The 21,414-nt window shown below is 32.8% G+C and overlaps 1 protein-coding gene across 2 annotated transcripts in view; it reads left to right on the top strand.

Moving 5' to 3' along the window:
- The window catches only part of LOC110095149 (GPI ethanolamine phosphate transferase 1), a 40,713-nt gene that overhangs the window by 18,199 nt on the left and 1,100 nt on the right, over positions 1-21,414 (top strand). For both annotated transcript variants that reach the window (XM_020820567.2, XM_020820581.2), the window contains 9 exons: positions 1,514-1,747; positions 1,846-2,033; positions 8,123-8,264; positions 8,357-8,465; positions 11,098-11,200; positions 11,341-11,527; positions 12,670-12,768; positions 12,863-12,921; positions 20,697-20,802. In XM_020820567.2, coding sequence (XP_020676226.1) covers positions 1,514-1,747; positions 1,846-2,033; positions 8,123-8,264; positions 8,357-8,465; positions 11,098-11,200; positions 11,341-11,527; positions 12,670-12,768; positions 12,863-12,921; positions 20,697-20,802 — 1,227 coding nt within the window. The remainder of the gene's footprint in view (positions 1-1,513; positions 1,748-1,845; positions 2,034-8,122; positions 8,265-8,356; positions 8,466-11,097; positions 11,201-11,340; positions 11,528-12,669; positions 12,769-12,862; positions 12,922-20,696; positions 20,803-21,414) is intronic.

Raw genomic sequence — 21,414 nt, 5'->3', positions numbered from 1 at the left:
TATGAAGAAATGAAAGATATGCTATGAAAACTTTTAAATGGAAATCTTTACCATTCATTTCAATGAAAACTAGATTTTTATGACTGGTTACTAGTTGAAGATTCAAGAAGGATTTTAAACTCAATGAAATTTTCATAATTTGTATTTTGTGAGTTAGTCTTTTAAATTGTAAACTTGCTGTCACTCTCATAGAGACTAGAAATATTGTTAATGAAGAATAAATTTTTGAGGATGTTATCATTATCATAAGTTGGATGGTAATCAATCCATCTTATCATCACCATACTTGATACCTCCTTTGGTGCAAAATTGTTAGTTAACATGCAAACTCTCAAGCAAAAATATTATGAAGGTTTTATGTGATCTATAGGCATGCCAAGAAGACCCACAAGAAAGGAACACCATACATCAAGAATAAGAACCTCAATGTGGAGTCATTTTTCCACTTTTGGATATGCTAGTTAGTTTATCAAAAACCTATATCTATATATTGTAATTTGTTGGAGACAACTTTATCACATGGAAGAATAGTAAGGAAACAGTAGTTGCCAAATCAACTGCTGAGGCAAATACAAAGCCATACCATACACTATGTGAAATGATGCTGATGAATACTCTCTAGGGGAATTTGATTTTTGATTGCACATCCCATGATCTTAAGTTCTGACGATCCTGTTGCAATTCACATTGTTAATAGTCCTTGTTTCAGAATCGAACACATTGAAGTTGATTGTTATTTTATTTGGAATGTAGTGCTATCAAAGCAAATGAATATCATATTTCCATCGCAGAACAACTAGTAGATATTTTTATGAAAGCTTTGAGTTCACTTCAATTTTCTTAACTATAAAACTAGCTCAAGCTAATTAATATATGTACTTCAACTCTACTTCAATTTTCTGAACTATGAAACTAGCTTGAGCTACTTATTATATATGCCTCAGCTTTAGGAGTGTTAATATTAGCTTTTGTTTAGGAAAGTTTCCTTTTTATAGTAAGTGGACAATGTTTAGTTGGGTGTCCTTTGAAACATTGTATTCATTCCTTTATTTTAAATAAGGGATACATCTATTAAATAAGACATAGAAATCCTTTTTTTTCCTTACCATTTTGAAATAGTGAAGTAAATATTTCTCTTATGGTGGATCAAAAGTTAATAGTATTAATTCTTGCATTGATGAACGGGCCTTGATTGGGATAGAAATTTGCATGACCTTGTTAATACCTCATGACATGTAATTTGCACCTGTGGAAGATTTAACTATTTAACACGTTCGCTTTAATTATGATCTCAATTGTTTGACTACACATTTCAAAATATAAATGAAAATATAGCCTATTTATGCATGTGCGGTAATTATTAAAGGGCTTTTTCAGTGTGTAACATTTAGCTTTCAATATATTTTTGGAAGCTTTGTTTGCAACTTTGGATGTTTGATAACATTCTGCATATTTGTTTTCTTTTCCCAATCTTGTAAAATTCTGTCTTTATAATGACCTTTCCTTGTTGCAGATTTATCTTACTGGGAGCGTATTAATGGGATTTATTTCTGTAATATTCATCATAGAGAAATCTCCTATTCTTTATCATGCTTATGTTTCGATGACAGTTTTCCTTTGGACCCGAATTTTCAGTAATATTCAGTTATTGAAAGTGATATGGAGGCTACTTAGCAATAGATCTTTAAAATCAAATTTGAATCTTCTGGCAACTTCTGCTCTGGCTTTCTTTATTCTTGAACTCCTGGTAAGCATATTTAAATGCTATTATTTGTTTAAATTAGTCATTTGAAAGTATGAGTTTGTATTATGGAAGTTTAAATTTCTTATTTGTGCTCTGCATAGGTGAGTAGCTTCTTCGAGAGGATGCTTTATACTTGGTGCTTTCTATTTGTGGGAGTAGTTTCTGCAGCTTTTATGGTTACATTTGCTCCACAGAGATTTCTTACGGCAGCATATGTTTTGGTGGCCTGCTGGTTTTTATCTTTGTTCACTTTAATGCCAGCGGAAATTCCTGATAATACCAACTTAGTGTAATTATCTTCCTTTTCATGAGTAGAGCATTTTGTCCTTTTTTATGAGAAGTTGCATTCCTCAGATATTTCTTCCTCTAAAATTCAATTTAGATCGTCAGCCATGCTTATAGTTAGTTTGCTGTTGATTCTAAGTTTTGGTTCTTCATGCTTCTCTGTAGATCAACATTAAGGTTCATATGGATAATCAAATCGTGTTAAATATTTTTTTTCACATTTCTATCAACTTTGTTAGCGTTAACTTGATAATTTAAATTTTATGGGAAATGTGCATGGCCGTTTTGTATTTCTGTTATTCATATTAGGTTGCGGATTTGAAAGTAAGGATTGCATGGTTTCAAATGTTCTCAACTTAAACGAGTCAAAATTCATCATTGCCAGCATCAGGCATAATATTCTTCTGGAAAGGAACATTAATTTGTTAAGAAGCGAGCATGTAATTTTTGTTTTGTGGTATATTCAAGTTTTTGTTGAACATGACAAAACTTAGAAAGTGAATTGATTATTTGTTGCTTATTGATGCTAATGGTTATGCATGGTTTTTAGGGCAATCTATTTCATTTTCGACTTGCATGCTCAATTGTGTAGCACTATATTTGGACCGAGTAAAGCCTTAATCATCGCACATTAAATTGGAAAACTAAACGTTTGAAGTAAACTCATAAGCTTCTTTAGTGAAACTCTAATGTAAAATTTTATCTAATCAAAATTCAAGTTAATAGAACTATATGATCATCGGTATAACCTTGACATAAGAGATCATACGCAGCTCACTAGGAATTAATTCACCTCTAAGCACTAAGGTCAGCAAGGTTATGTTTTCAAACATCAAACTTGAATTTTTGGTATATCAATATGATGCTAAATTTGTAGCATGCATTTGCAAGTGAATTCTCCATCCACTATGTTCGTTGTGTATGAATATAATTTTTTTTTCAACAATCTTGGATAACAACAAACTCCCATGCCCAAACCCAATGCAACCCCCACATGTTAGCGACTACATTATGTTGAGGTGTGACAAGTGAGGTAAATATTAGCTTAATTCATTCATAACTTCCATAGCAATATTCTTCTTAAAATCTAGGATCTATTTGGAGAGATTGTCTGCCTATTTACATTCCCACAAAGCCACAAATAATCCATCATAGAATGTTAAATGTGGAATTAAGGAAACATTATATTTATCTTACAAGATTGTATGTTTCACCCAAAAGAAACATTTACATTAATCATAATCTTTTGTCTTTGTACGCTACCAAAGTATACTTGTAAATTAGGGTTACAATTGATGACATTATTCAAAATAGTTTTTGAATAGAACCTGCAATTTTCTAGTCTCTATTCTTCAAGTTTCTTACCCTTCCCTTAAAGCAAAAACACTTGCAGATACAATATGGTGAGCATAAGATCCAGTGTTAAACTTAATACATGAAAATGGAGAGACAACATGCTTCTCTTAATATCGATGAAATAATTGTACCAATAAATATGTTAAATATGCATGCATGACACCGTTAGGATAATTTGTGCATGACAATTCACATCAATATATTAAGTCGTATGCTATCTGTTAACATTACTGGCAATCAAGCAAAGTATTTGTAATAGGTTAACAATAATATCTATAAATACGTCAATAACAATACCTATGTTATTAGTCTATGCATTAATAATATTGATTATTGTATCGATAACATAATCAATCATTTCACTATGCACTCATGCAAGTAAAGCATAAGCCATTTTGTTATTAAAAAAAATCCTATATGTCAATCTCCATGGTGGCTCTCCTATAATAATAATGTCATCACATTTTTCCCATCGGCAAGAGGGATGATATGTGAATATCACAACCAACCTTATAACTCCCTTTTTTAAGGGGCTTACCAACCTTCTATAAATAAGGTAGATCCATTAGTTTACACTCTTATGAAGGTTGCCCATATTTTAGCTAACTTGTCAGGTCTTAGCCGAACTTCTCATGTTTTGCATTGTTATAATGCAATTCTTATTTCTATACATCACACGATCATGTGGCACACTATTTATTAATAAATAATTCATGAATATTGAATATGAGTGTAAACAAAGCATATTTACCCTATGGAATCATTTCTGCCATATGAGGCTACATGCATGAGTGATGCAAGCAAAACTAGAGTAAAGAGACAAATTAGAGAATACCACGACAAGACTTAAACCAAACTCGATTCAAATGTAGCTTGCAAACAACCAAACAAACTTCGAAGAAACAAAAAGCCAAATCGAACGAAACAAAATAAAAATCATAAAAGACTATATTGTGGTAAAACCGTCTAGCGGTCTCCTCACATGCAACGAGAAGATGAATATATAATAAAATTGTGCTTAGGCTTGCAAATCGATGGTCCACCACTGCAAAAGAGTCCAACGTCCTACCAAATTCCTCCGGGAAATGTCTCCAAATTTCAGCCAACATACACTTCCAAAGCTCAAGAAGAAGGATACAGGTGGAGTGGAACTTGCGTAGAGAAGAAGAGGTTAGAAGCCAAGACGAAATAGAGAGGAGCAAAGGGGGTGGAACAAGCTCTCAAGCTTTTCCAAGAGAAGAAACCCTCAGGTTTTTGTAAAGACTTTGCTCACAATTTTCAACAACCTTTTTCATGCCAAAACAACTCATTTTTATAGGCAAAAGAAGGTAGACAAATAGCCATAACACCTCTAACCAAATCCAATAAGAATTGGGGAAATGAAAGGCCAAAAATCACCAAGAAGAAGGCCAAAAGACAGCAAAAACTGCAGCAGAAATTCTACACAGAAAACAGGGAAACAACCCACGGAAAACCCACCAGCAACCATGGGAAACTAGCCAGCAAGGGACTCGAAAAGCCAGCACAGGAGGCAAAACATCAGGCCACGGGAAACCAGCCAGCAAGGGACTCGAAAAGCCAGCACAGGAGACAAAGAGGCAGAGCATTGGAAACCAACCAGCAAGGGAAAACCGAGAAGGAAAAGGGAGGGGAAGAGGCACAAGTCCACTCCAATAAACTCCTCAATAACGAGCTTGAAATAAAAGCATACCTTTTTTATTTAATGAGCTAGGAAGTGCATTTAATCTCCAATCATTGAGCTAAACTTCAGCTCAAACATTTATGAGCTAACACCAAGTAGAATTCAGCATTTTGAACTCAACACCAAGCTACCAAGGCCCACCCGAGAACAACAACCTCACCAAACCGAAATCAGCAAGCAGACCAAGGATAAAATGGACCAAGAGCAAGCAAACCCAAGGCTTGCCATGCCTAGCACATTCCTACCATGATCATTGGAAGCCCAACCATCATAGGATATCTTAAAAAAAACATAAAACACAACTAATAGTACAAAATACATTAAAACAAAAATAAACTTAAAATATTGAATGCATCAATGAGATATGTACATAATTAAGTGCGATCACTATTATATACATAAAATGCATAAGATTGTACAAATTTTGGTCGACCTAGTGCTACATACTATATAAATCAATCATGCATATAAATTAAATCTGATTCATAAAAAACTCAATAAGAAAGTAAAAATACATAAATTATTATGGAGTGTGGTAGGTCATTACACAAGCCCTCCACAATTAGCTAGTGGTTCTATTAATCCATCATGGGTATTTGGTAATGCTAAGTAGTTTGATAGGAAGTAGGTGCTCTTTCAACCAAATCGGCGAACCGTAATGAAAAAATTAGGAATACAACACACCTCAAACTTTTTATTGCAAGGAATATGAAAGAAAATAACAAGATGCAGTTGTATCCTCAATCAGAGAGGCGGATCTGGCTTTCCCAATCTCTAGCCAGCAGCTAGAGCCCAAACAAAACCTAAGAACTCTCCAATTTTTAGAAAGCACAATATAAAACCTAACCTTAAGATAAATAATATATTTAAAGTATATAAAATATAATTAATGCCAAAATAGCTCTCCTAATTTGAATTTTCTTCCTAATCCTCTCTTTAATTTCCTCTTAATTGCTAACCTCAAATGGTGCTGGATTGCTGGCCCCACACCACTTAAATGGGAGGAAGTCTGGGGTCCGCCTCATAGGCATCTAACATATTCACCAGTAGAGAATATATTTAGCAATTAAATTTTTACTTCAAAATGCATGCATATCTGATTCTAACAATTTTCTTTTCATCCTTTTTCATGATCTTTTGTTATATTGATCTTCTTCTAACTTATTTATAAATAGAAGAAATGATCAAAATGGTCCCTTTACTTTTTATGAAAGACCAAAATGGAACTATTTCGATTCATTTTTAAAAATTTGAGGGATTAATATGGTCCTTTAATATAGACAGTGACTATTTTTGTCATTCATAAAAAGTCAAAGAGACATTATGATCATTTTTTCTTTAAAAATATAAGTCCAACAAATTAATTAGATTGTAATATATGAGTATCTAAATATTACAAAATTAATCCTAATGTTTGTGCTGTTATTGAAAGTTGAAGATATAACATATAATATATGAATAATAATGATAACTTATGATAGTTAATGGGGTGTTATAGAAGGATCTCTAACATATATTGAGGATCAATTGAAAATATTTTAAAATAACTTGAGATGATTTGGGGGGTAGTTATTGCACAACATCGATGTCTGGCTCTCAACATCATTTTCGCCTCCCATCTTAATGCCTGACACACAATATTGATGCCTGATTTTTGACATCATATTATGAATCATTTTAAGCATACCTTATTAAGTAACTTATTATTTCTCAATTATTCTTAATATTTTATTTATTCAAATTTTATACACTAATTTGAAGATATAAATTATAATACGATGTCTCTATACAACAACAACATAAAGCCTTTATCCCACTACGTGTGGTTGGCTACAAGAATCCTTTTTCTCTAATGCTATGTCTCTATCTATGTTGCACTGATACACCTATTTATGAAGGCGTGCTGTATCCGATACACCGATACACAGATACGCCTCCGATACTCCCCGATACGTGTCGGATACGCCAAAGCCGTATCCAATTAAAATACTATTTAATTTCAAAAGGACCAACATAGGTCTCTATATTTTCAATAATTGATATCTCCCTTGCCCATGTTGTGTTGTGTCCGTTTATGTGCATCATAAGAAGGATTCAAAGTTGATGTAATACTACTCAACTAATTTAGTTAATAAAGACCAATTTTCATCGGCCAACTAAAAGGAGTCGGACCAAATTATGAAGAATTTGATCCAAGCAAGTTTTCACTTTTTGATAACGTATTTAATTATGGAAGAATTTTCTCATATTTTCTTATGATTTTTTTGTTAAATTTATTTATTCTTATTGGATAATATTTGATTTAAATTTCAATGTTTGATAGGTTTAGATTTAATTTCAAATAAGATTATATTTAATTAAAAAAAAAAAAAATTGGCTTCACCTTTGTGATCCTAGCTCTATAAATAGGGTCCATTGGTTGTATTCCGATAATTGACCATTGAACTCTCAAGTCAATTTTTAAGATGAAATTTGATTCTTTCTGATGTGGAGCTGTTTTGATTCAATAATTGAGTCAAAATGTTTTACTTCATAGTTTTTAAGTTGTGGTCATTTCAAAACCTCTTTTACATATTTGGCCTGATGTATCCATAAATTGGGTACACCATACTCATTTAGCACAAACTTCAAAAAGTGCCTTCTAGGTAAAATTTAGGTGGAAAATGCTATAAATTACATCCTTTTACTTCGGTTCAAACAACGAACAGGGAAATTATAGTAATAGTAGTGCTAAAGAGAACTAGTAATCCACTATAAATTAGGGTAGAACAAAGTATTCCTGAAGCTGGGTTGCAGACTTCAAATAATTGGGAATAGATGAATCATATTCCTATGTTGAATACTTAAGATTATCTTTGGACATTAGCATGCACATTTTATTTTTCATTTGTCATCTACCTTAAACAAATTGGTTGCAGCTTTTGCATCATATATTTGTTGTTCTGCATTTTTTTTAATAGCTGTTTCAATCGTTTGATGGTCTTATCCTTTTATTAGACATTAATGAACTTCATTTAATCAACCCCATTATGTAGCATTGCTAGTGGAGCTTTTATTATAATTGTGGCACTGTCTTCTATGTGGTTTGATGCAACAAGTGAAGGCAACAATTTTAAGCAACTAATCACTCAGTCTGATAGAAATAAGTTGAAATTTCCTGTCCTCTTCTATGCTCAGGTAACAAATCATATTCACTCATGTGAAATCCGTGCATTTATGTTTTATGGATTGTCTAGGTGATATTTTCTCTTAGCTTTTTATTTTATTAGGTCCTTTTAGTTGGACTATCATCGGTGATGGTGGTATTATCTACAACTCATAGAGCTGAGAAAAGAGAACTTCTTGTGGTACACCAGTTAGTTAACTGGTTAATTGCTGGTGATTTCCTGATCTTTGTTTTTTAACTGCTCTATGGCTTTATTTTCTTCTAAAGTGTTCAATTTTTATCACATTATGACGCTTTATTTGGTATATGTTTTGTTTTTAATTTCCTAATCCTCTCCCATTTGCTTCTGGCACACCAATTTTGTGTTGTCTTTATTCTGCACTGCAGTATGTTTCGGAACACTCTAGTGAAGTAGATATGGTCCTTAATTTATGAATATGTAGAGGTTATTATCCTCAAATTCAATTGTCTCTTTCTTCGATGGCTGTTGAATGCTTTGCTAGTTATTGTTTCATTTGGAATGACAAAAATAGATTAATTAGTTAGATTAGTTTAAGATGATATGGAATTCTTTATTATTATTATTATTATTTTTTGGTAAAAGATATGAAATTTTCATTAAAGTTTTGGCAGAAAGAATAAAGGGAAGAGGAGCGGTATAATTAGTTGGTTATATATCAACATTTCATAAGTATTTTATTTCTTAGGCTACTAGCATTGCTTTTACGTGCAAAGAAGTTGCCACAATGATCTATGGTGTCTTTATATATCAATATTTCATAAAATATTTTAATTCTTAGGCTCCTAGCATTGCTTTTATACAAAGAAATTGCCACAATGATCTATGGTGTCTTTATTTCTATTCCATGTTTATTTGAATGAGCATATATTTTCTATAGAAATTTCTGTTGGCTAATAATACCTAGTGGGGTAGGAGGTAACTTAAAATCTTTCTTGTTTTGGGGAGCAGCCTCAACAATGTTTTGGTGAGATCAATATATTAACTTTTCATGGGTATCACTTAAACAAAAGACTTTTTTTTTTTAATTTTGAGATTGCCTATGTGAACAAGCTCCCTTGGTTACCTGTTAGAATTCATAGAATTGGAGAGGGAAAAAGGATTCAATTATTATTACACAAATTTATCCCTATTTATAGATCTATGCAGGATATCTTAATAAAAAAACAAATAAATACAAAATTATTCATAATTGCGCTAATATAATCCTTCCTAAATCAACCACCCGAATATGGAAGGAGATTGGCGTAATCCAGGTGAGCCTCCCACGGATCTCCATCCTTGGCCGTGGGATCAAGGGCCAAAGGGATGGTTGGGATTTTAACATTACCTCTCCCAAGTACGTAAGAGATCTCGATTAAGGAAACCACTAGGCCTTAATCATTGTGCAAACATAAGTATTGTAGTAGTCGCATAGCTGTACTCATATTTTTTAGATGACAATCTACATAAGTCTTGTGCTGCATTATTTATTTGTACTTGAGGCAATGGGGAGATTGTGTAGATTGTGGCAAATTTTATTAAGATTGTTTGATTTTATCATCCTTGGTCTTATTGGGTGGATCTTATTAAAAAAGCCAAAGAGCCTTTGCTACAGACTTCTATGTGCTTCATTAGGAGCCATGGATTCTCTCATTCGAGGTGGCCTTTGACTCATACATGGCTTGGCCATATCAGATGTTCAAGAAGATTAAAGGCATAGGAGCATGATAATATGTGGTTTGACGTATAATGCTTTAGAGAGCCTATTTTGAATCATATTTGAAAAGTAAGGATTTAAATTATCAAATCACTTTGATTTTTTACTAGAATAGTTTTAAAGTTTGGGACAATTCTATTACACTGATATTCCAGTGTCAATTTCTTTAAACTAACGACACATGAAGTTTAAAACACATTGGAAGCATTCCCCTTTAAGAGCTGTTAGTATGATGGCTTTAATTTTATTTGTGCTTATTATTTTTCAAAATTTCCCTGAAATAATTGGGATAAGGCTAATAATGATGATAATATTATTCAAATTTAAGGGTCATGGGTAACTTAAGACTGCTAATTAAAGATATGAGCAGCACATGTAAATTCATAAGCCAGCAGTATGCATTATAGTAACTTATTGCAAATTCTTTATGAATCTCAATCATTAGGGAGTTATTCTATGAGAAGGTATTAAGTTGCAAATTATGGCTAATTGTTTTTAATGAATTTTAAACCAAAGGGCCTTTCATGTAGCTAGGGTCGTACATGAGTGGTGCAATTTGTTTTTTTTGTTCAACTTATTTTTGTTTGCATTTGTGTCCCAGGATTGATGATAAATTTGCTCAAAATTGTGTCACTGGCGTTAGGGCTTGATATCCTGCCAACTTGAACTACTAAACACTGAACCTGATGATATTTTTAGTACTGAAAAGTGAGAACTTAGCTAGGAATCCCATCTAGACCACAGTTCTTTTTATACCAAGGGCCCCTTGCTCAAAATTGTGTCATTGCCCTTCATTTTCTTTAGCTGGTACTCTCATAGGAGTGCAAGCTAAGTTTTTTATTCGAATGGGCTGCAGACCAGTGCCTTAGATTTGTTTTAGAATATCATGTTTCAACTATAGTATTTCTTAGTCATTACTTATAACGTAACCTTTATTTTTAAACGGTCCTAGTTGGGATTTTGTTATTTACAAGTGATATCTTTTTTCGCTGCATCTTTGTTTTTGCTTTTCTTATGATGACAATATTTTGGAACTTTTCAGTTGTTTTCGTATTTTGGTTTTTTGTTTCTTTTTCTAGTTGATTATATTGTCGCAATTTTCTTAATCTGCAAACTTCTCTTACAGGATTATCAATGATTCTTCCATTTTTTTCAAAGCCTGCTCTCTTGACCCGCCTCACATCTATATTTTTGGGCTTTGCTCCTCCTTTTCTCCTCTTGTCAATTGGGTAATTTGTTTTCGTTAATTAATAATGATTTAATTTTTCTTACCTTATTTTTCAGCATTCTGATATTCTGTTTCACTTTTTTTCTCTATGAAGATGTTAAAATTATCATTCATATTTCTTTCACAAATTTGATTCTACAGATATGAAGCTGTCTTTTATAGCGCACTTGCTTTAGTACTCATGGGGTGGATTTTGGTAGAATGTACAATAATGTGTGTGACTAAGGGCAAAGAATCTCCTTTTATTGCAAATCTTGAAGACAAGTTGATCAGTAGACATGAAGAAAGTACATTAAATCTTTCTCACATAAGGGTTCCCTTGGCTTTTGTAAGTTATTTCACGTTATTCATAACAATGAAATGAGATTGCTTCCTCTCTTAACTGTTAATTGTGAAATTGCTCCAAAATAATCGGTTATCTGAGCCGCATTGTACATTACATCACTTCAATGATTTATTTCCATAACCATTGAAGTTTTCATATATTCTTCAAGTAGGTTTCTTTATAGTTTCAGCCTAGACTAGATATTTTAAATAACTTCTACATGTGCCACCCAAAAAGAAAAAGAACAGAAAAACACAATTTATATAGTCACACATTCGTAGATGCTATAATCAATTAAGCATGTATCAATTGAAGAGGAATTTGGATGACCTATAGACGGTCATGTAAAATTTGCTATTATCTTGTCTTTAATCCATCAGAATGATCAAACATGCTCTAAATATTACAATACGCCATTTTGTTAGGAAGTTCAAATGATTTGAATGAATTTATATAATCTTTTTTATTTTTTTTATAGAGATTTAAACCTATGACCTCCACTTTGGAGGTCAAAGATAATATTGCTCAACCAATTGGTCGGTGGTGTAAGGATGTTGAAAATATTGCTCAACCAACTTTTTTTTTTTGTACAATCCAATTTTGAAAATGATGTTGAAAAATAAGGATGGTATTTATTTGCATTTTGCTGGCCAATCACCTCTGGCCGCCACCTTTGATCACTATTGATTGCCACCTCCAACCACCACCATTAGCCATTGGCGGCCAATGACTGCTGCTTTTGGCCACTGCCACTACTCTGCCGATGATTGTCGACATTACCATAGAAATCAATTTTTCTACTATTCTATATAAATAAAATATGTTACTAGGGTACAAAACATGTTTATTTCAAATTAAGACAAACCAAACAAAATAAAAATAAAATAACAAAAGTGATCCCAAACCATCTCTTAGGTTGTGGGTCTTATTGTTTGTCCTACTCGTGGATTTCTAAGGTTAATTTTTTTATATTTTAGATGTTGATAATAACATAAAAAATGTTGGCATTGAAAAATAGTTGATGCCTACAGTGTCTTGAAGTAGATTGCAATATCTGTCCTCTTTCTTTCCATGGTCAGGTTTAATAAGATATCATTTTATTCAAGATTAGCACTTATTTATTTGGAACTTATCCTCAACTGCAGATGGTTTTGTTTAATGTCGCCTTTTTTGGAACTGGTAATTTTGCAAGCATTGCAAGTTTTGAGATATCATCTGTTTACCGATTCATCACAATATTCAGTGTAAGCATCGTGTATAGATCTGTGTTTGTGTATTAATATATTTTCATTGTCCAGATTGGTACTCCTTTGTTAACTAAAATCTTCTTAATTCCAGCCTTTTCTTATGGCGGCATTGCTTATATTCAAGTTGTTTATTCCATTTATGCTTGTCATGTAAGTATTCCTTCCTTTAATTTATGTTGATAGCATTCTAGTTGAACTGTTTAATTTGGTGCACTAATTAGCACTTTTTGTTTTTTGTACATCAACGATTTGAGGCTTTATATGCATATCTATTACAACTATCTTATTGCAATGTTATGACGTGTCTTTTGTGTGGACCCATTTCAGCTTCATTTTTTCTCAAGAAGTATTACAGTTACTTTCCTAATTATAGCTGTGTTTTTATTATGTTTGTGATGCATTTTGTTCGGATGTTTTCTTAAAGATGCATATTCACATTATGTTTTGTATGGACGCTGTAAAACTACTATCACGTTCAAATTGTATTATATCTAGCTTACAACTCATCATCAGCAGCCCTGCTAGCTATAGCAGCCATTAGGCCTTGAAACTTATCCCATCCTTTTATAAGCCGCGGCGAGATATATATCCTTGGGAAAATTTAGTTTTCCATGCATACTGTATTACATACAAATATAGTACATTTGAATAGCTATGGGTTGTGCATTATTTGAGCAAAAGTGGAAATCAAACCAACTCAACACAAATTAATCAGTTTGATTCTATTTGAAAAAAAATCAGTTAGGTTTTCCGGCTAGAATTTGTAATATATTTCAGTTGATTAATTTTGGTTCAGTTATTTTATTGCAGAAAATGAATTGACCGATAAAATGAACAATAGTTCATAATTGCATAAACACATCAAAATTTAGTTTTTGGATGCACAACTAGAGTGGTTTTGGTTCATGCTAGTATTTATTTCCAATTTTGAAATTCACAAATTTTGTTTAAGCAACAAAAACTAAATAGGCAAAAAAAAAAAAAAAAGGTTTTGTTGGTTTCATTCTTGAACTTTGTTCAATTGGTTCAATTTCCAGAACAACAAAATCAAAATTGATTGGCTTAATCAATCTGATAAATATATCACTGAATTGATCAAATGCGCACCCTAAAGGTTGAGTATTATCAGCAATACGTTATTTTATATTTAAATAGAGTTTGATATTGATCTGAGTCTCCATTTGGTATTGTTGTGATGTGTTGTAGAGTGTTGTCAAGTCGGTTAAAGTTTATGCCTATTTTACTAAAACGATGTTAAGATTATTGTCTAACGTGTTGTAAGAATTGTGATTTTTGGTAAAAAAAAAATTATTGCGTTTATATGAGTCAATTGAATGATCAAAATGAATTTGTATTATAAATGTCATGTAATAATAGAATATCTTAATCTTGTTTTTTATATAAAAAATTAAAAGAAGTGGTTCATTAATCAATCATATAAGATAATATCCATTCAAGATCTTTCCGGAAAACAGCCTAAATTACAGCTCTATGGAAGGAGTTGTTTAGCTTTTATTTTTTTGAACATCCTAGAAGTGTTTCTATTATTCAAGAAAGCAAAAGTGCATAGCAGAAAGTTATTCCTGGTAATGCTTTCTACATCCTAATTATTCTATCTATGATGATAAAATTAGTTTTTAGATGTTTATGATAGGAAACATTTGTAGATCTCAAGTATTTCCTATCTATCTTCAGAAAACAGCGAGAATTCTTCTGAAATCCAAGGAAAATAGTAGATTTTATTGTAAGAAATCAACTAACGGAAGAAAAATAAACAAGATACAATTGATCCTCAATTCGAGAGGATGATCGATCTCTCCCAAATCTCTAGACGCCGCTAGAGCCCAAAGAAAACCTAAATCTAAGAGATATCAAATTTCAGTCAAATTCAAGATGCCCTAGCCCTAGGAAAATAAAGTATTTAATGCATACAAATCAAAAGGAAATCCCTAAACTGTCCCTACATTCAAATTTCCCTCCCAAATCCCTAAAAAATCCTTCCTAAAATACTTTGTTTGTTTCGGCGGTGCGTGCGGCTAAAGCAGGAGGCGGAGGCTTCCGACTCGTTTGCGCCTAGGCCTGTCCCGCGTGGACCGGTCTAACAGTTTATTAAGAATCTAGTTAGTTGTTGTCAGGAAAAGTTAGACTCTATGAAAACCAGTAAACAGCTTTTTAATAAGTATGAGTTAGGTTACAGTTTATAAAAGGGGGTGAGCTTGAAGGGGGTTGAGTTTGTTGAAGTGTTTGGGGAGGGAGCAGTCAGAGGAGGAGAGGAAGGGTAGGTTGTGGTGGAGTATCGTGCTATGGGAGAGGGGTAAGGAGTCAAAGACGGTTAAGTAACCAACAAGAGGGTTGGTGCATGTAGAGAACAATGTCAAGTCAACAATTGGTGGAGGCTACTTGATGGAGGGAGGGATTATGAGGGGTTGAAACCGTTGTCAGGGTTAAACTTGGGCTAGTTGATGATGAGAAGTGAGGACGATTGAGTTCGCAAAGAAGGCTGATGCATAAATAATTAAAAATAAATATTCTAATTAATCATAGATTGTGTAACTGTTGGATTTTAAATATTAAGTATTAATTCATACCTTGGGAAAGATATTCTGATTAGTAGAATAGTCGAACATTATGTAGAATTAATTAATTATTTAGATATTAAATTATACATGAATTATTTAATTGTGGATTAATTATGATTAAGTATCATTTATTCTATTATGCTTTATTTTTATTGATGCACTAATAATTAAAAATAAGCATTCTAATTAATTTTATTCTGATTTATTATTAGGGGGTTTGATTATTAAGTTTTAATTAATACTTAGGATATTAAAATTTAAGGTTATTATATTAAATAATAGCTGATAATAATAATTTTTAATGGTTAACTTTAAATTATTAAACATTAATTAATTAATTAGTATAGTAAATTTGGTAGTAATTAATAGCTATGGTGGTAAACTAATTTTTTTAGAATGGTTAATAATTAATTTGCTTTCAACTAAAAATAGTAATTTCATGATTAATTAGCAAATTAATTATTTAATAAATTTATGTGATAAAAATAATTATTTTAATTTTTATGAATTTTGTAATAATGTCTTTTTTAAGCCATTATACTACCCAAGTTTTGTATTTAATTATAGTTAGAGATGTCCTAATGACAACCAAAACAATGTAGTAATTAGGATCCTTTGAACTTACCATAAATCTACACACGCCTTTGCTCTAACTTCAGCAGTCATGCCACCAACTACCTTGTAGCTACTTGCCAAGGTTGCCATTATTCATCTAGGGTTTGCTAGCTAGCCTAAGCTCACCTGCATGACACATTCATTTTGATTTGTTCTTGCTAGCCGGACACCTCCTTATCAAACCCATCTCCCCACATCATCTTGTATGACATATATGTATCATTTCCTGCCACTTATTCTCAATTCCTAGCACCTCTTGTTAGCACAAGCCTTCTAGGCTCCTAGCTTCTGCCTACATTTGGACTTGGTTGCATTAATTGGCCTATAGCATCGTTAGCTGTTACCACTCATGTGCATGCACCAATGCCTGCATGTGCCCCATATGGTCCCAATAGTGTTATCGTTTTAGTTGTCCAATGGTTCCCAACCAAGCTAACCTAGTATCTTTTCATGCCCACTTCTCAACGTATCTCATCAACCTATAAGATCTCGACACACGTCCCTTGATTTTTGATCGATTCGAAGGGTGTCCCTGCATGACAATCAATGAACAACTAGGATGATGGCATGTATTATATGTCTGTCAATGCTAAGTGCTAATCAACTTCATCGCTTATCAAATATCAATGCCTCCTAACTTATAAAAAAGCTTATTCTAGAATTTGAAATCATTTAAAAATCTTTTGAATCAATAGCTCATTGCCCTAACCAAATCACCCCAATGTGTTTGGAATGCCTAAATGATATGGGAATCCCCCTCATATTGTTCGCATTGTGACGCGAGAGAACCTACAAGTTAAGGAATAACTAAAAAGATAACTTTTTCACCTCTCTTTATGATTCTATGCTTCTACAAGTAATGTGCTTAGAAAGGGGAACCAAATTGCCCTACATCACTTTAAAAAAACAAAAACAAATAATTGGGAGTGACAAACTCCATGCACCCTTACCTGTCTACCGAATAACATGCATTTTTTAGTGCCTTAATAGGTTCCTTTAGGGTACCAAAAATGGGACCATCGCATATATATATGAATGGCAATCCTCCCTCACTCACTTTTGGCACTTGCTTATACTAAACTATGCATTGATTTGACCCCCTAATTATTTTAATTTTTTTAATCCCCTCCCTCCTCTCGTTTTACTTTCCTTCCTTTACAAACTCCACCCTAACCCACAAGCGGGCCCCTTTTCGTGGTTGGGGTTGCCTCAATATCCTTGTCTCTCATCTTTTGTGTTACTCATTTGGTTGTGAACTCATTGTGCGGGGATTTTAAAAATAGGAATGATTGCTTTGCGTGAAACCTGTTTGTGCATTTTGATGCAATGAGAAGCATATTTTCATGTAGATTTTTTGCATTCTCACACAAAACACCACACCCGAAGGCCCCTAAACACATTTATTGGTGTGGTGGAATGAAATTTTAGGTTGTGGAACCTAGTGCACTACAACACCCAAGGGGCACTGAAGTGATCAACATAGGAATGGAGGTACCAACATAAATGATGAAAAGTAAATCCATATGTAAATTCCCAAATAAAAGAAGACATAAAATATGCCTCATAAATTTTAGGAAAAAAAATCACCTTCAAGGGCACAACGCAATAGAACTTGTGATAAAAAAAGTGCTTCAAAAATGATGAAAACATAATTTCTAAGGTTTTAAGAATGGAACCAGAACGGCCGTTCCAACCATCACTGAAGTTTTTTTGCATAAACTAAGTCCTATCTTAAATGCTTCAAAAATGATTGAGAGAACTTTCACTGAAGATTTTTGCGTAAACAAGTCCCATCTTACATGAGTGCAATGCATGCTTTTCTATGGAATTATAATATAAATTCATCAACTTCGACAGGCATGCAAGTTCATATGTTCTCAATTTTTTTTTTCATGACTCTAATTGCATTATGTTGTTATGTGTTGAACTCAACTAAGAAGTTTTAAATGAGGCTTCATATATTTTCTACAGTATAAAAATAAAACAACAGCATCAAGCCTTTGTCCCACTACGCGGGGTCGGCTACATGAATCCTTTTTCTCCATTGTGTCCTGTTAAAAATTAAATTCTCGTTTAAATCTAATAAAGAAAGATCATTTCTAATATTTTCTAACCAAGTCTTTTTAGGTCTACCTCTACCTTTCTTAACATAAGTCAAATTTAATACCTTACTTTCCTAATTGGGTCATCTGAAGGCTGCTGTTTTATGTGATCAACCCATCTAAGTCAACTCTCTCTAATCTTATCTTCCACTGGCGCTATTCCAACCTTTTTACGTATATGCTCATTGCGTATCCTATCTCTAAGGATAAAGCCACTCATCCACATGAGCATCCTCATCTCTTTAACACTTAACTTAGTGTTATGCTTCTCTTTTAATGGCCAAAATTCGGCATCATAAAGCATTGCAGGTCTCACCATCATCTTATAGAATTTTCCCTTAAGTTTTAGGGGGAGTTTTCTATCACACAACAAGCCGATGCATTCCTTCACTTCAACCATCCAACTTGAATTCTGTTGATAATATCCCTATCTATTTCACCATCACTCTGAACAATAGATCCAAGATGTCTAAAATTTGTACTCTTATTAATGATTTGATCACCCAAAATCACAATCCCCTTATTAGGTCTATTACTACTAAAATTACTCCGTATATTCAATTTTAGATCTACTCAAGTTTCTACAATATGAAAATAAAAGAAAAAATTATAAAAAAAGGAAAGTCTTGGAAAAAGAAAAAATAAATACCCCCGCCCTCACACGCGCACACACAATTGAAAATGAGGAACAAAAAATTAAATGAAAAATATATCCAAAATTTTGAGATGATTTCAAGAGTCATTGCTAGTGCCTTGAACCTTGATTTCAAAGGTCAATCCTCTATATGTAAGAGTAGAGTAGATATGACCCTTAGCTGTATAACTATTCAAATATGGATCCCCTAGATATGAGAAGTAAAGTTGATAGGGTTAAGCTAATAACATTTTAGTGCTTGTTCTTTTACATATTGTGGTAGAGTAGACATGGTCCATAAAGAATTGTCCAAATCGATTTTTTGTAAATCATGCAAATTGATGCTGCTACTAGCCATCTTTTCATACCATTAGTGGCTAGGGTCCTAATGGAAATGATGTTTCCTCTCATTTTCATACGAAGATGTGGGCTAGTACGTCATCTTGTGGTTACTAACAAAATATTGAATTTGAAAGCTTTACCTACTTTTGCTATTTTTGTAAGATCTTTGGCCATAATCACTTTGATTTTTTTAGGGCCCATCCAATTTTGAGAAAATCAAATATTCATCTCCAAGAAGCACATTTAAATGGTGCAAACTTCAAATAACGATGAAAATTTTAAGTTTTGCTAAAGCTCACAAAGAGCTAAAATCTTACCAATTGTTTCCATTTAATCACACATAAATTTTTTTGCAAATAAAGATGTGGGCATGTGCATCTAATTGGGTGGTTAGGTCAATTGTGATGTCGCCATTATATTACAATTATGGCGCGTAAGTCTGGATGTTGCCCAATGGTAAAGTTTATAAATTGTGAGCCATAAGAAAATAAGCTCTGTGTTAATTAGCTTGGCTTAAAATTGAACTTTTCAACAAGTTTTCATCCAGGCCTACAAGATGCCCTTGGTAAATGCAACCCATTGATAGGGATATTTATGTTTAATCGAGTAGATTATCTCTACTAACTAACTAGATCATGATACTTAACAATTCGAGATGATGAAATCATATGATATTGATCAAGTTGTCCCCAACTCCCCCAACTATTTACTTTTGAGTTAATAGTAGTATGTTCTCTTGCCTTGTTCAAATAAAGCAAAATATTGTAGTGCATATAAACTAGCCTTGATAAAAAATTCACTGTTGCAATCAAGCATAGTAAATAGTTATAGGGGCTTATGCCTATGAGAACATCAAATCAAATCATAATGTCCTTGTTAGAGGGAGAAATATTTGAGTAGTTCTTATCTAAAATTCAATCTAGTTATTTGATAGAGTTGGATTGGGTTTTCTTAGAGCTCATATAGCTTGGCACATTCTCAATGAGGAACTCAAATGATGAAAGATTTAGTTAACTTTATTCTCCCTCCCTCTCTGTATATATATATATATATATATATGTGTGTGTGTGTATATATATATTGGATAAATGTAATTAGTTTGCACTTCTTTGAAAATTTAGGCACCTTTTCTGTTGGCAACTCAAGTCTGTGCACGGTGTGTACAAATTCTGATACACCATTTTGATTTTCCATGAAGAATATGTGCCAATTTTTCATTGCTTGTTACAAGAAAATCAATGCTGAAATCTTTTGCTTATCAAGATTATTGGTAGTGAATAATCAGTTAAGGGAAAGAGTTTGCATGTTAAATCCGTTATGTTAATAATGACTCCAGTTCATTTTAATTGATATCAAATGTCTCCCCCTGTATATTTGATGGTATTTAGTCTAGGTTGAATAGCATTGTTGGTTCATTTGATGGCACCATTTTCTCAAGTAATAGTTCTATTTCTTGATTGAACTGTTTTAACATTTCCCCAAAATTTTCACATCGATATTATTATAGTCCTTTGCCTGTGTAATGGTTTTCATGATTAGTGCACAATTTGTCACTTTGTCAGTTAAAATCCCTCCAATAAATTTTTTTTAAATATCCGCTAAGTAAATCTGAATACCAAGTTCTTACACGTATTCTTGTTAAAAATTATGCAGATGTGTCTTCAGTGCTCTGACAAAGCTTCTTCAAGTTCCACGTCTAGGCTGTTATTTCCTCGTAATACTGTTTTCTGATGTGATGACGATACATTTCTTTTTCCTGGTAAAGTTTGATATTGCTAATTTCATATTTTGGTAATTAACCATTGCCTTTCTCAATTAAATGCGTTATTTTCTTCTAAAATCTAAAAATGAGAAGAATTTAGTAGTAAATTGCTAATTTTCGTGCTTAAACGTTCTACCATGATGCTTCTATAGTGATCTTGTCCATTGAGATTCAGAAAGCACTTCTCTATCTTGCTTTATCATCTCCTAGTGCAAATGTCTTTTCGTCCGTGTGCAGTTAGCACTGCCATTGCATCGAACAAATTGGAGAATTGTTGTTTGTGAAAATGCCAGACTAATTTCTTCCATTTCAAGGTCATTTAGTATTGGGAAAGTAATGGGCTTGGATAATTTGGCTAGTCCACCGAACTACGAACCCGTTGCGTATGCTTTTTGGAAACTACTAGGAAGCAGTAGCCAAATTGGATCTGTGATAGCAGTTTGAAAGCAAAATTATGAGAAAGCTATCTCAAATAGACCCTAAGTTTTAATATGCCAAAGATTTGATTGTGAAACCGACTAAAAGCACTACAAGGAGATCCATCTATAGGGTTTATTTGGGGCACTTGCAATTGTTTTTAAGGCATAGAATTATTGTGAAAAAAAAAGC

This window comes from Dendrobium catenatum, unplaced genomic scaffold (assembly GCF_001605985.2).
Source record: "Dendrobium catenatum unplaced genomic scaffold, ASM160598v2 original_scaffold_76759, whole genome shotgun sequence".
In the NCBI taxonomy this organism is placed as follows: Eukaryota; Viridiplantae; Streptophyta; class Magnoliopsida; order Asparagales; family Orchidaceae; genus Dendrobium; species Dendrobium catenatum.
This window is presented reverse-complemented; position numbering and strand designations above follow the sequence as displayed.